This window comes from Xyrauchen texanus, chromosome 3 (assembly GCF_025860055.1).
Source record: "Xyrauchen texanus isolate HMW12.3.18 chromosome 3, RBS_HiC_50CHRs, whole genome shotgun sequence".
NCBI classification, from domain to species: Eukaryota; Metazoa; Chordata; class Actinopteri; order Cypriniformes; family Catostomidae; genus Xyrauchen; species Xyrauchen texanus.
This window is the reverse complement of record NC_068278.1, coordinates 24,820,753-24,834,647: the sequence shown is the minus strand read 5'-3', so window position 1 is coordinate 24,834,647 and position 13,895 is coordinate 24,820,753. Positions and strand designations below refer to the sequence as shown.

The 13,895-nt window shown below is 36.8% G+C and overlaps 1 protein-coding gene across 2 annotated transcripts in view; it reads left to right on the top strand.

Moving 5' to 3' along the window:
- The window catches only part of adamts3 (ADAM metallopeptidase with thrombospondin type 1 motif, 3), a 198,019-nt gene that overhangs the window by 61,562 nt on the left and 122,562 nt on the right, over positions 1 to 13,895 (top strand). For both annotated transcript variants that reach the window (XM_052093365.1, XM_052093359.1), the window contains exon 5: positions 11,539 to 11,726. In XM_052093365.1, the coding sequence (XP_051949325.1) occupies positions 11,539 to 11,726 (188 nt within the window). The remainder of the gene's footprint in view (positions 1 to 11,538; positions 11,727 to 13,895) is intronic.

Here is a 13,895-nt window from a genome sequence, read left to right as displayed (position 1 = left end):
ATAAATCAATAAATGTCCCTTACATTTCCTTTTAGTTTGCATCCATTTTCATTTTAACATTATCTTTGGGTTGGTTTTTCATTTAAAAATTAGCTTTGTATCTTTTCATTTTCAAGGTTACTGCTATCAGCACATCACTTCTCGACACGCTGATAACAGTCACTCTTTTTCATGTTAAGTAATTTCTTAGCAAATACATACATTTTGAGGTATCAAAAGGCTAGAAGGCTAAAAATATAGAAATATAATTTAATTTGTCCTAGTCCCATACAATTTTATTTACTGCTGTAAAGAAATGTTTTACTATGTTAGGTGCTGTTGTATTTTACTCAGTTTCCGGTCGTTCATTAGACTGTAAGAGAAGAAGGGTTAGTATTTGTAGCTAGTATTGGTATAGTCTTCTTAACAGTGCAGATTTATAAGGTTCCAAAGCTTATTGCCCATCTGCTCTCCATAAGGCTTTATGTCTTGAATTAATTTAGTAACAACTCCACAACTGGGGACAGTTGGCTCATTAGGGATCAACAGATTAAAGCTATGTGGTTATGCAGTGAACACAAGAATTGTGAGCAATGGCATCCCTAAAAAAAGAGCCATTCCAAGGTCCCCTCCCCTTCCATTGTGCTGTCAGAGACATCAACGTAAACATTTTCTTCAACATTTTCCCACATTGGGAATAAAAGGCTTTAAAGTGCCTTTTCTTTGGACTAAACGGAAAGCTAGCCTCATTCCCATCCAACACAATCACAGTGAGACCCACCACTGACACATGAAGACATACGAGTTAGCAAATTAGAGTGGGAAGCTCTTAGAGAGTTAATTGGTGTAAACAAAGTTATTGGAGATGATTTTTGTTTTGGCCTGAAGCATATTTTTGGCTTATTCTTAGAAAACACTTTGTAGTTTAGCTGCTTTGAAATTGGTGGCCGCCTATGGACAATTGCCAGATATTCCATCATGGTCCTATTCTTTATCAGGGATATTACAAGCAGAAGATAAAAGTAACATTTTGTTATTAAGAAAATTCTAATGCTCACGAGTTAGGAACCAAGCGGTAGAGATTAAGCTATCATGAAGATACTATAGTGTTGAATATCTAGCCAGTTGCCATGTTTAGCCAGTTTCCGAACTTCATTTGCATTTTTAACATGATAGAAATATCTTATTATGAGTATGCAACCTCTGCTATAGTTGGAATGTGGTATGCATTTTGGGATGTAGACTGCAATCTTAAGACTATTAAGTATTTGGTTAGAATATCTTAAAACCAAAAGCTAAGTTGAAACAAATTTTGCCAGGACATTGACATTTGTTCTTTTTTTTTTTTACTTTCTACTTTCACCTAAATCATGCTGTTGTTGAACCAGAAAATATACTAGGAGGAATATACCTGCTCATAATAATCAGTGGTTCCTTTAACAATGCTTTCATATCTAATTTGTTCCTTAATATTTTACATGCTTTCAGTTTGGGGCCCCTACAGCCTACATCTGTGAGCATTAGAGAATTCAAAACGACTGTGACACCCTTGGTTTCCTTAATTCTTCTCACGGAGTACCATGACCAATACTGATCCTGGAGTCAAAGAAAAAGTTCAGTGCTTCCATTAGTTATCCTCAACTAAGGCCTCCTTTTGTAATTGAATATTAAAGTTTAATTACACTGCACGATAGGAAATAGGTGCCACTGTGACAGAGGTGCTACTCAGTTTATTAAGATTAAAATCATGTGTTGAATTCTGATAAATGACCAATGCACGGTAAAATAGGGTCCATGTATATAAGAATATAAGCTTCTGTTCTTAGCAATAGCCATAGCTGATGCATGTCATCTCAAGTTATAATTGGAACCACCAAGCAGAGCTTTTTCTGCCAAACTCAGCCTTAGTGTCAGAAAAGCAGAGGATTCCAAAATGTGTGGCCCTCCAGTTATGCATTGGAGAACATATGTTTTGTTTTTAAAAGTTCAACTTCAGCCAATCAACTCGACTTATGTGGTATATATCAGAATTGGTAAGTAACTCTGTGAGTCTCTGTTCCATTGAATTGCCCCTTTGCAATGCCATCTGGCAGTGAAACAGGAATTTAGGCTTTATTACCATCCCACAATACCCATCTTCTTTCCTGTCTGTGCAAGACTGGCTAGAATTAGACACCAGCAAATAGACTGAATTCTTAGAATTCTTGGAGCACAGAATGATGTCATGACCACTACGTATTTTATTCCATGGATAATTTATTGAACGAAATACAAGACAAGAGGGCAATCTTCAAGAGCTGTGTGGGGTTTTGTAAAAAAATCTTAACCCTTGTGCCCCATGACTGGGGAGGTTATCATCCAATAACAGATTTCCCATGGGAAATAAATGTAGATATATTTTATGATGTAAATGAGTTTAATTTTCATGCGTTTGCTAAGTGTAATCCCTGGCTTAAGGGAAATTTAAAGAAGTGAAAGTCACCTGCAGGACAGTCCCTTTGCAGTGAGTCATTTTATGCTGTTATCAGATGGTTTACTTGTTAAAAAGTATTTTTAAATGTTTATCTTAGAGTGTGTTTTAACCATTATAATATTTTATAGACTTTCTTTTATCATGTATGGATCTAAATGGTAAAGTATAACATCAGTTCCTCGTGTGGCAACAAAAAGAATGACAAGACGCACGTGCACACGCACACACACACACACACACACACACACACATGTTGTGTTTCCATGTTTTATGGGGACTTTCCATAGACATAATGGTTTTTATACTGTACAAACTTTATATTCTATCCCCTAAACCTAACCCTACCGCTAAACCTAACCCTCACAGAAAACTTTCTGCATTTTTACATTTTCAAAAAACATAATTTAGTATGATTTATAAGCTGTTTTCCTCATGGGGACCGACAAAATGTCCCCACAAGGTCAAAAAGTTCGGGTTTTACTATCCTTATGGGGACATTTGGTCCCCACAAAGTGATAAATACACGCTCACACACACACACACACACACACACACACACACACACACACACACACACACACACACACACACAGCGGCTGCGTGTGCCTCTCTGACATGGTTCGCCTCAGTGCTTACAGCAATCAGAATCAGGTGTTAGATATTATAGCGCTCAGGTGTGTGCACACTTACCATTTTCTCTCTCTCCAGACGAACGCTCGACAACGCCCCCGCCACCACATAGACAGTCTTGTATTTTCATGGGACATTGTGCAGGGTTGACAGGAGGATGTAGGGAGCTGAATTCAACAACACAAACAGTTTTGGTATTATACATACAGCATAAAAACAATATATCAGCATGACAGGGAAGTGTTCTCCAATCTTTCCCTTTGTGACTTTGAAGGATCACAGAGAGAGTGATGCTTTGAGTCAAATGTCCTGTCCAGCTCAATGTCAGAGATTTCTGAGTGTCAGAAGTAGGGTCAGTTGTCAGGACATTTGGGTAAACACCTGAGAACATAGAGGACTTTTATATATATAAAAAATGTATATATGTGAGGGAAAATGTACATAATTTACATTGTCCTGCTTATTACTCTTATCTAATAAATACATTGTAACAAACTTAAGGCCAGGAGGGTAAGGAGAACACAGGAAACTGGTTTCTTCATTTCACAGGTACAGCCTTTACTTAACGATCTCCAGTATTTTACAGCTTCACAATAACACAATAGTTTTATATGAATAGACCCTCTCATATCATGCCAACACTAGACTGGCGCGTGTTTCTCTTCTCCCTAACTGGAGGTTCCGTGGCCAACTTTATGCCGCTCTCCCCATGCTCACTGAAATTAGAGACAGGTGTTAGACACAATTTAGCTCAGGTGTAAGCGCCCTTACTGCTTTCTCTCCCGGACGGGCGCTTGACCATGCCCCCGCTGCCACATACCCCCACCGCCCAACTCAGGCCGGGGCGCCATCCGGCCTGCCCCCCCCACCCCCCTCCCCATGGGCGCTTGACCACGCCCCCGCTGCCACATGCATAAATCAATACATTGAAATTATTTTATTATGCGAGATGACAGAAAGTGCCTGATAGTCCTAATCAACCTGATGATGTTTATTTTGAGATAATGGCCAACTGACTGTGCGTAATTTACAAATTTACAAATGAAATATTGATTTGAGTTGAAATTATTTTATCAGCTACTTGTAGAGAATGCTGAGTGACAGAAGTGTTGCCAATTACAGCTGACATTATAAAAAAATATATTTTACCACTGAATACCATGACTGACGATTAAGAATCTAGTTTTCCAGAGAGCTGTGTAATGAGTATAAATACAGATTTTTTTTATAATCATGCATTCATGAATTTGAGCAAGGACAGATATTTGGAGCTCATGATGTACATTTTAATGTTCATAGGTGCTTTGAACCAGCTACATTTACAAAGGTGGAAATGGCCTTGTTTAAATGACTCTTCAAGTATTGCTACAAAGGCTTTTTAGGAAGCAGTGCTGTCATTTGCACATTAATTATGCTGTCAAATGAGAAATTGTCTGCTGGAGACAAAACATATGTGGCCAAAAATACAAATCACCCCTCATTATCAAACATGACAGCCCTGGGTTTGCCACTGGCGTTAAAAAGCCTTACGAATAATGTAAAAAGAGTAATTGAACAGCCAGAATGACCTTACCTGTCTAATGTTCAATCCACAGCTGGACAATTTCACTGTGCACAGCTGCAACAAGGCATTTCGAGCGATGAAGGCATCTGTGTCTTATCATTGATAAAAATAATTCCAAGTTTACAGTACCATAATATTGCAAATCTCTACACTGTAAGAAGCCAGAATTACTTAAATAAATAAAACTGAATATAGAAATTAGTAAATCCCTGTTTGGATTTGATTATTTCTTGTATTAAAGCAGCAAATGCATTGTGCTGTTAAAGGGTTTGTTCACCTAAAAATGAAAATTATCCCATAATTTTCTCATCCTCAAGCCATCCTAGGTGTCCAAGCCATCCAAGACTTTCTTCTTTCTGCCAAACACAATCAGAGTTATATAAAAAATTATCCTGGCTCTTCCAAGCTTTATGATGGGAGTGAATGGTACCTTAGATTTTGAAGCCCAAAAAAGTATATCCATTATCAAAAAAGTAATTAGTATTAATCCAGGGGGTTAATAAAGGCCTTCTGAAGCGAAGCGATGCGTTTTTTTAAGAAAAATATACATATTTCTAACTTTATAAACTATAATCACTGGCTTCCTGTATCGGCCATCCGCACGTTCACAAGAGAGTCGAGTTCCGGCATATGATGTAGGCCTAGCGTAAGCTCCGGTGAGATGTGACCCTTTAATGAAATAGGAATGTAATGTGCAATGCCTAAGACTTGGTGTCAGAGGGCATACAGCAACAGATTAAACTTTTCCTTTAAGAGGAACAGGGATGTAGCTATTAAAGTATCTAATGTGCGATAGGAGCATCAACAGAACGCAAGAAGCATCACCTTAATGGATGTTATCAGACCCCCTACATTAAAGCACTTATGCAGAACGCTCTGGGCTTGGTTACCCACGTGACCCTGCCAACAAGCTGACGTAACGCATGATCACTTAACATGATTGGTGAAAAACAAGTACTATAGTAAAATGAAATATTGCTGCTTGAAAAGTGATATTGATGCAGAATAAGGGATATGATGTGCAGATAAATGAAATAATTGATAGCAGAAATCCTAGAACCCCATCAACCACCAGCTATTTGCACTGACAACTGTTACTCCAAAGAGGAACAGACTGAGAATTTAAGAGTATTTTCCTGAAGGAGACAAGCTGCACTGAGGAGTGTGAACCTCACATTGTGTTGACCACGATGCATAAGCCAACATGAAGCAACTGTTGCTTGGAAAAGTGAGGCATAGCGTGTGACATGATTGTGTGTTTCACTCACATGCCTGCTATTGTGAATAACTAAATGAATAACTGATGATGAGTTATTGAGGAGGCTACATTATATGGGCAGAAACTGGTAGCTGTACTCTGTTTTTTAGAAAACCTTGTCAGCTGCAAAAGGACATTCCATATTAATGAATGAATTAAGTAAAAAATAACTTGCACATGCACTTTAATTGGATTCTGTCTCACCAATATTTGGATATTTGTGGCCATTCTGTTGGTCTATGCGCTCATTCACGTATTTCAAGTTTTCATCACAACCTACAGTATGCACAGTTGATCAGAATTCAACCCTGACTTAGATAGGTTACATTCTTTCTTTTCAAAATGTAATCTCCCAGAAGCTAGATGGGCATCGGGAAGATAGATAGTCCAATTATAGAAGATGAGGTTGGAACAGCTTTAATGGCAATGAAACTGGGGCGTTCACCTGGGTTAGATGGACTTCCTTTTGAGTATTATAATAAATATATAAATGTTTAAGTTCCCAAACTGATGTTAAAAAACTGGTGTTTTTTTTTCTCTCCAATTTGGAATGCCCAATTCCCAATGCGCTCTAAGTCCTCGTGTTGGTGTAATGACTCGCCTCAATCTGGGTGGCGGAGGATGAGTCTCAGTTGCCTGCACGTCTGAGTCCGTCAATCTGCGCATCTTATCCCATGGCTTATTAAGCACGTTACCGCAGAGACATAGCACGTGTGGAGGCTTCACGCTATTCTCTGCGGCATCCGCGCATAACTCACCATGTGCCCCACCAAGAGCGAGAACTACATTATAGGGACCACGAGGAGGATACCCCACCCCACCCCCCCAAATAAGAATAGAAAACCTTTTGATATTTAATCCACGTTCAATCTAAACTGCAGGTCCACCGATATAATTATGATAATAATTCAAACTAATTTGTATCATACCTGCCTTCACTGTGGAAAAAAATTATTGACACCGGAGATCAGCGATGATATGGGACCTCAGTAGGATAAAGAAAATTATTTTTCTTTCCCAGCTTAATAGATTCAGTGTTTTTGACAGCTACAAGGACTGAATACATTTTATCTTACTTCTTATGAGAAAAACTGCTTTTTCCACTTTCAGCATAATAGATATAAATCCCTTATTCATGTTCAGAAAACTTTGGATCAAATAGAAAAAATTAATTAATAAACGAAGACATTGTGGCAATGAAAATAGTTTAGAGATATAATTAAAAGTTGAAGGTCACCTGAAAGCCCAGCATGCTCATGAACAACTCTCATACAGTAAAGCACCAACCACCCCCACCCCCACCCCACCCTACCCTATGCCTTACTAAAATTTTAGGAGGCTAACATTTGCTAACTCAGCTGGTCTCATTTACAAGAGTTCTCTTATATCCTAATAAACAGTTTAAGTAGCTTCCAGCACATTAGATCACAGCTAGTGCTGTTATCCTTCAGCGCCACGTAGAAAGAATTCCATCTAAACTGCCTCCTCCAGCATCTTTTGATCCCAATGCTGTTTGTTATTAGCATGCTGTTGCCTGTTAATTGTTTATACTTCCAGGGAACGAAAACCACCTATATCCATCAAAGAGATGGCCGTTAATCCTCACAAAAGTTTTCTGTAAGGAGAGCTGAGAGACCTATTTTCTAAACCAAGATAAAACAGAAATACAACTAAATCTCATCACAGAGGGTCCATATAACACTTTACAATACATTTTTCAGACCATACCAATCCAAATGCAAAAATACAAAAGCAGTTTGAAACTTACATTTTTCATTTTTTCCGGTTATTTCAAGAATGAGAAATTTATATTTTCTCTCATTTTCTTCAATTTTACTTCAGAAATGATTTTTGGAATAATTGACCACCAATTTTCTATTTTTTCATTTTTTTGTGTGTGTCTTGCAATTTGCTCTGTGGGCTGTACAATTAGCACAGGGGTGTGGGTCAGGGAATGGACTGCTTATTACTGCATGGACACTGAGGAGTTTAAAAGGCTTGCCAGGGGTCCAACCTAATTATTATTCTTATTTTTTATGTATTTAGGCCTTTATACGGAGCGTATGCTTGCAATTTACCAGTGCCTCGTAGATCGATGAATCCATCTTACAATTCATCTTAGTTTTGCGGCATATTTCCCAAAGCCATCGTAGCTTAAGTAGTAATTGAAAATGCTCATAGATGTACGAGTGCTCTGGAGAATTTGTAGTGATAAGAACATCATAAGGACACAGGCTTATGCAGACACCTACAGGACATTCACAAAATTACATGAATACAATTTATATACCTATAGCTAATCTTTATGATAATTTTATATCATTATACATACGTCTGAGAGGGAAGGAAAAAAGTCCATAACTTGCTGCACTGTATGAAAATCGTCTGTATATATTGGCTCCTCGTCTCCTCTTCCTCTCTAACGCCCAAGGGCGCTCTCGCCCGCACCATGCGTTGTGTAGTACCGCACATAATGTATAGTATTGCTGTTACCATTATTACCTTTGGGAGTAAAGAGCAGTCCTCCCTTTGATTGTTGAATGTCCTTTAAGCACAGCTTCCTTGCATATCCTTATTTTGCGCTCTGCAATAACGGTGAACCTCATTATATTCAATTAATGCTTATCATTGGCAGGAGCATACACATTCAAATATCATCTCCTTGTATGATATTCACTGAAAAAAATCTGCCACATGGTGGCTGGCTAAGTAAAGAACACAGAATTCCCTAACTCCCTAACCATGCCATGCAAGTTTCCTTTCAGTATAGAATATCGTACAAGGAGAAATAGACCTGATAAATTGAAAGTAAACTCTGTATAAAGGCCTTAATGCATAAGAAAAGATTAATAACCCTAAATTTAATAGGAAATGAAAAGCAATTCAGAAGAGGTCACCATTGTTTATTGCTTGTATCGTATGCTTTGTAAATAAACTTGATACAAAAAGTGAGAGGCCAAACCCCTATCGTGCTATTGTCCACTCTCTTGCTATTGCCCACGTGCCAACAAATCTCCACATGGCAAAGGTGACACTTGTGCCTTTGGTTGTGGACCCCTGGGCAAGCCTTTTAAACTACAACTCAATGTACATACAGTACGTTCCCTAACCCACACCCCCGTGCTAATGGTACAACCCAGAGCGCAAATTGCTGACAAAAAAATAGAAAAATAAAAAATTGGTGAAGTCAATTGTTAATTTTTTTTTTCTAAAGTCTCAATTTATAAAAAGTAAAATTGAAGAACGGGACATCCATTCTTAAAGTAACCAGAAAAAAATAAATGTTTCAAACCATTATCTATATTTGTATTTGGATTAGTATTGTCTGAAAAATTAACTGAAAGTATGACACGGACCACAGAGCTCTTGTTTACATATACTGCATGGAACCCAATTACATCCTTGCAAAATTGGTTTCATAGACTGTTTTAGCATGCCCAGATCTTTTATAAAATATTGTCAAATTAAGCAAATTTCATGTTTTCACTGAAACTGTGCACTGTCAATTAAATGTGTTCATTTTGTCCTTTCATCTTGACAGGGTGTGCATTATTTTACATTTCAAGATGCAATGTAATCAAATAAAGCTGTGCTTTTACATATAGAGACTCTTCCTCTTTAAAGTACATTCTCATATAGACAATGCTCTGGGAGCAAAATTATTTTGATTTTCAGCACTCGGTAATGAAATATGATGAGGCACTCCAAATAACTATGTAAGTGGTATTTAACATAAAATAATTAAATTTTAAATATGACATGTATGCATCCAATTTCTCCTACACAGCAGCCTACAGCCTCTTGAGGCTTTTTATTGTATGGAGCAAGGCTTGCAAGCCTAAGCCACAGAGATATGTTTTATGAGTGAGGAATTAAAATGAGATAGAGCTGAGGTGCAATCAAACACACACACTGCTATTGCGCAAATTCAGATAGAATTAAGTAATACTTTTTTGTCTACTTCAACTAATACATTTAAGGCTGCATGTTAAGTAAAGGAAAATTCTGTCATCATTTACTCACCCTTGTGTCTTTTGAAACTCACATGTCTTTCTTCCTTGGAACAAAAAATTATTTATTTGTAGCAGAATGTCCAAGCTGCACAATGAAAGTGAATTGTGACATTAGACTTAAATTTCAGTCTGTTCCTCACACAAAGCTATATACAGAACCATATCAGAAGACTTTTGTCCATTCACTTTCATGGGAGACAGCAGTGTTAACTTCTCCTTTTGTGTACCACAGAAAAAGTAAGTCGTACGTGTTTGGAACGTGTTTTCTTTTCGGGTGAACTATCCCTTTTACAACATTATTTGTACATTTATTTTATGCAGTGACACTCCCATTCAAAGATTTGCAGTCTAGACATGGTAGATTTCCACTGGTGATCTGGATGGTCCCATTTGCCATCGGAAGTCATTTTTAGATGTGGGGCTGGCATTCAGGTTTGCCACGTGTGTGCTATCCTTGCTTTGCCATTTGTGAATAGCAAACCCTCAGTAGCGCGAGGCTGTGCATCCAGACACGGTGGATCAGGCAAGCTGCAAGAGACACACTGCTTGTCTGACTCTGAGGGGAAGCCCTGTGCTTTCTGAAGTGAAACTTTAGAGACGATGTTTACCCTTTTGGGAGCAGGGCCACACAAGAATGCGTGTGTCATGTTGGGATTTTGGAGTCGAGGAATGTACCTCACAATCACCACATTGTAGACCAGAGCCAGCCAGGGTGAACGATGTTTGGAAAATTTATTTTAGCATCAGTGTTTAAAAAGGACATTGGTTTGTAGCCTGAATTGATGTTGGATCATGAAGAGTCCTTGTAGTTTTTGTTTCTGTTGTTCTGGGCTTCCATCCACTTGCACTCTTTGGGGAACTTTCAAGAAATTGGTTCAGCGTAATGCAAAGTCAACGTTCTTTTAATTTATGTGTCACCAAATGATAGAGAAGAGCTACTCTCTTAAGTAGAGATAGGCTGATAATCAGTTTGATTCACACTTTTCTAATTAATCGATATCAAGTCTATTGATAAATTGTTACTTTAAAATTAAAGTTAAGTAACTTTAGCAATATTTGGATTATTAAAAAAAAAGTTTTTGCCTTGGCTTGTTTATTTGTACTTGGTTATCTTGTATGTATTAGGCTTATTGTACTAGTTTCACTGTGTACGGGAAGCACTTTTTTCAAAGCAGATGCATGCTTTGCAAATTGCATGCTTAAGAACTTTTATGATGCTGAAGTCTCTCTGGAAAAGAACATCTGCTAAATTCCTAAATGTAAAAGTAATTTACTTTTTTCATGTATTTTTTGTGTGCATAAATTACTGAACATTTAATGCAAAACAGTTTGCATAAATAAATGGCATACAGTAAATCAGTGTTTCTCTGGAAGGAGAAACACTAGCATACATAATGACAATTCATAATGAATATTAGGTTTTTATTGTTTTAGTCTAATGACAAATTATTTATTACTGTGTTAAAGACCAGAAAGAATATGTAAAAAGTGGTTCTGTATATTGGTTATTTGAAACTTAACCAAAAATAAATCATAATATTAATAATAAAAACAATAGCATAAAAATATCCAAACAATATCAGTTTATCTCTAATTTTAAGACTTTCAATTTGTCTTACAGAGCCTGAACTAGATCTGCCAAGAGTGCTGGACAATGTTGCTAAACAAGTCAACCGGACAGGCAGGAGACGAAGACATGCTAGTGATGATGACTACAACATTGAGGTTCTGCTTGGAGTAGATGATTCTGTTGTCCGTTTCCATGGGAAAGAGCATGTGCAGAATTATCTCCTCACCCTCATGAACATTGTAAGTGTCCCATCATCCTCAGGAAAACCTATTAACATCCTTCCTGATTCAGTCCTCTGACACACATTTAAATTGAAGGCACAGATGTCTAAGGGTCCTTAATTTTTAAGTAATCCATTTTGTAATGTTTACTGATGACAAAATACTGCTCTGCCATTCCACATAAGGTGGACGACAGCTGTCAATATTTGTTCATACACAAATATGTCATTAAATTACACACGTAAATAGATTGACCTTGTATGAGGGGTGGAATTGTCCAGATGTGGTACCATGTCCTGTTTCTGACATTTTGTGTTTTTGGAAACCCTTTGGAAGAACAGCAGATGATCACAGCACCATTTTAAACTAGATAAATATGACAGACAATAATTTATTGCTTATTGTAAAAGTAATAGTGCATCCCAAAATTCTTCCATTATTTACTCACCCTCATGTCATTCCAAAACTGTATGACTTTCTTTCTTTTGTAGAACACAAAATGTGAATGAGGACTGGGACTGTCAAGCTCAAAATTTACAAAACATCACCATAAAATCATCATAAATGTGGTGCAAACGTCTGTGTGTGCATATGATAGCTTTGTGTAGGAACAGACCAAAATTTTTGTGAATATTGACTGATAATCTTCACCTCCAGTGAGCTGTTAACCGCTCTAAATGAATGATTGAGTCAGTGAGTTCAGAAGATGACAACCAAATTAGTCTGATTTGTGATTTGTCATACACCGGGTTTGTGAACTGCATCAATTGATTAATTGGGAAGATCTGACTCGACCGATTCAGAAAATCTCTTCTTCTCTCATGAACTCTCATAAACGTGCCAAGGAGAGCTAGAGCGGGTGCCAAAACATTCAGTGAATAAAGACAAAATTCCCATAATTTCCTCACACAAAGCTATCATATGGCTTCAGAATACTTGGAATATAACGAGTTTTACTTTACTTTTTTATTGTTTTTGGGGCCAATCATCATTCACTTTCATTATACAGAAACGTGTAGTCCAAAATATTCTTTAAAAATTTACTTTTTGTGTTCCACAGAAGAAAAAAAGTCATATTTGTTTGGAACGGCATATGGATAAGTAAATAATCACAGAATTTGTATTTTTGGTTGAACTAAATCTTCAAAACAGAGGAACTCATTATCTTGCGGGATTGACGCATAGCTTGTTTTGTAAATTATTATTTTATGAATACAATTTTGAAATGTAACCACCACAGGTGCTCTTTGTAATCTCTGGAGCTATTAGCATTAGTCATTGTGCTTCCTTCTAACTGAAAATGAAAGGCTTTACATGCAGAAAGGTTTTGGATAAAATCATCTGCTAAATTACTAAATGTAAATGTAAATATATCAGCTATATCAGCATAAAAACTATTTTAATCATTTGTATATAAACAGTATATACAATATAAAGAGTAGAGTGCCTGTAATCTCCTTACTGTATGTCAAATTGTATATGTGACACCATTCTGCTGATTGCCTAATGTGTTATGATATCATATGCAACCAGTCCTTAGTTTTGCTTGAACCATTTGCTAGAATTAATGTCAACTATTGTCAAAGAAACATTCTTTTTTCTTTGGGAGTTCTTTCATTGTTTTTCTTTTCTTTTTCATGTTGCTGTGACAAACGACATCCTGGGATTAAATTGTATTGCTTAGTATTTGCTCAGCACCTCTCAGATATGTTTTATTTAAGTATCAACATTGTCTCGGATGTTTCTCTTCAAATTCTTTAGAAGAAATAAAAATAGACACAAATGGAATAATTGTTCACATATACTGTAGTATGAGTATAGAGTTATAGAATAGCTCAGAGAATTTGGTCTTCAAATAACTTGATGGAGTTAATATTGAAATCTCTAGAGGTGACTGGGGTCTGTTTTTCAGGAGAAATATCTGAGAAGCAGAAGAAAAACTCTCCGTTTGCTCTCTATTTTTCTGTAACACTTTACGATAAGATTCCATTTGTTAACATGAACTAACAATGAACAATTTAGTTTACAGCATTGATTAATCTTGGTTAATGTTCATTTCAACATATAGTAATACATTTTTACAATACTAAGTTGTATATGTTGACATGCACAATGAACTAACACAAACTAACAATGAACAATTGTATTTTTATGAACTAGCATTAACAAAAATGAATAAAAATATTA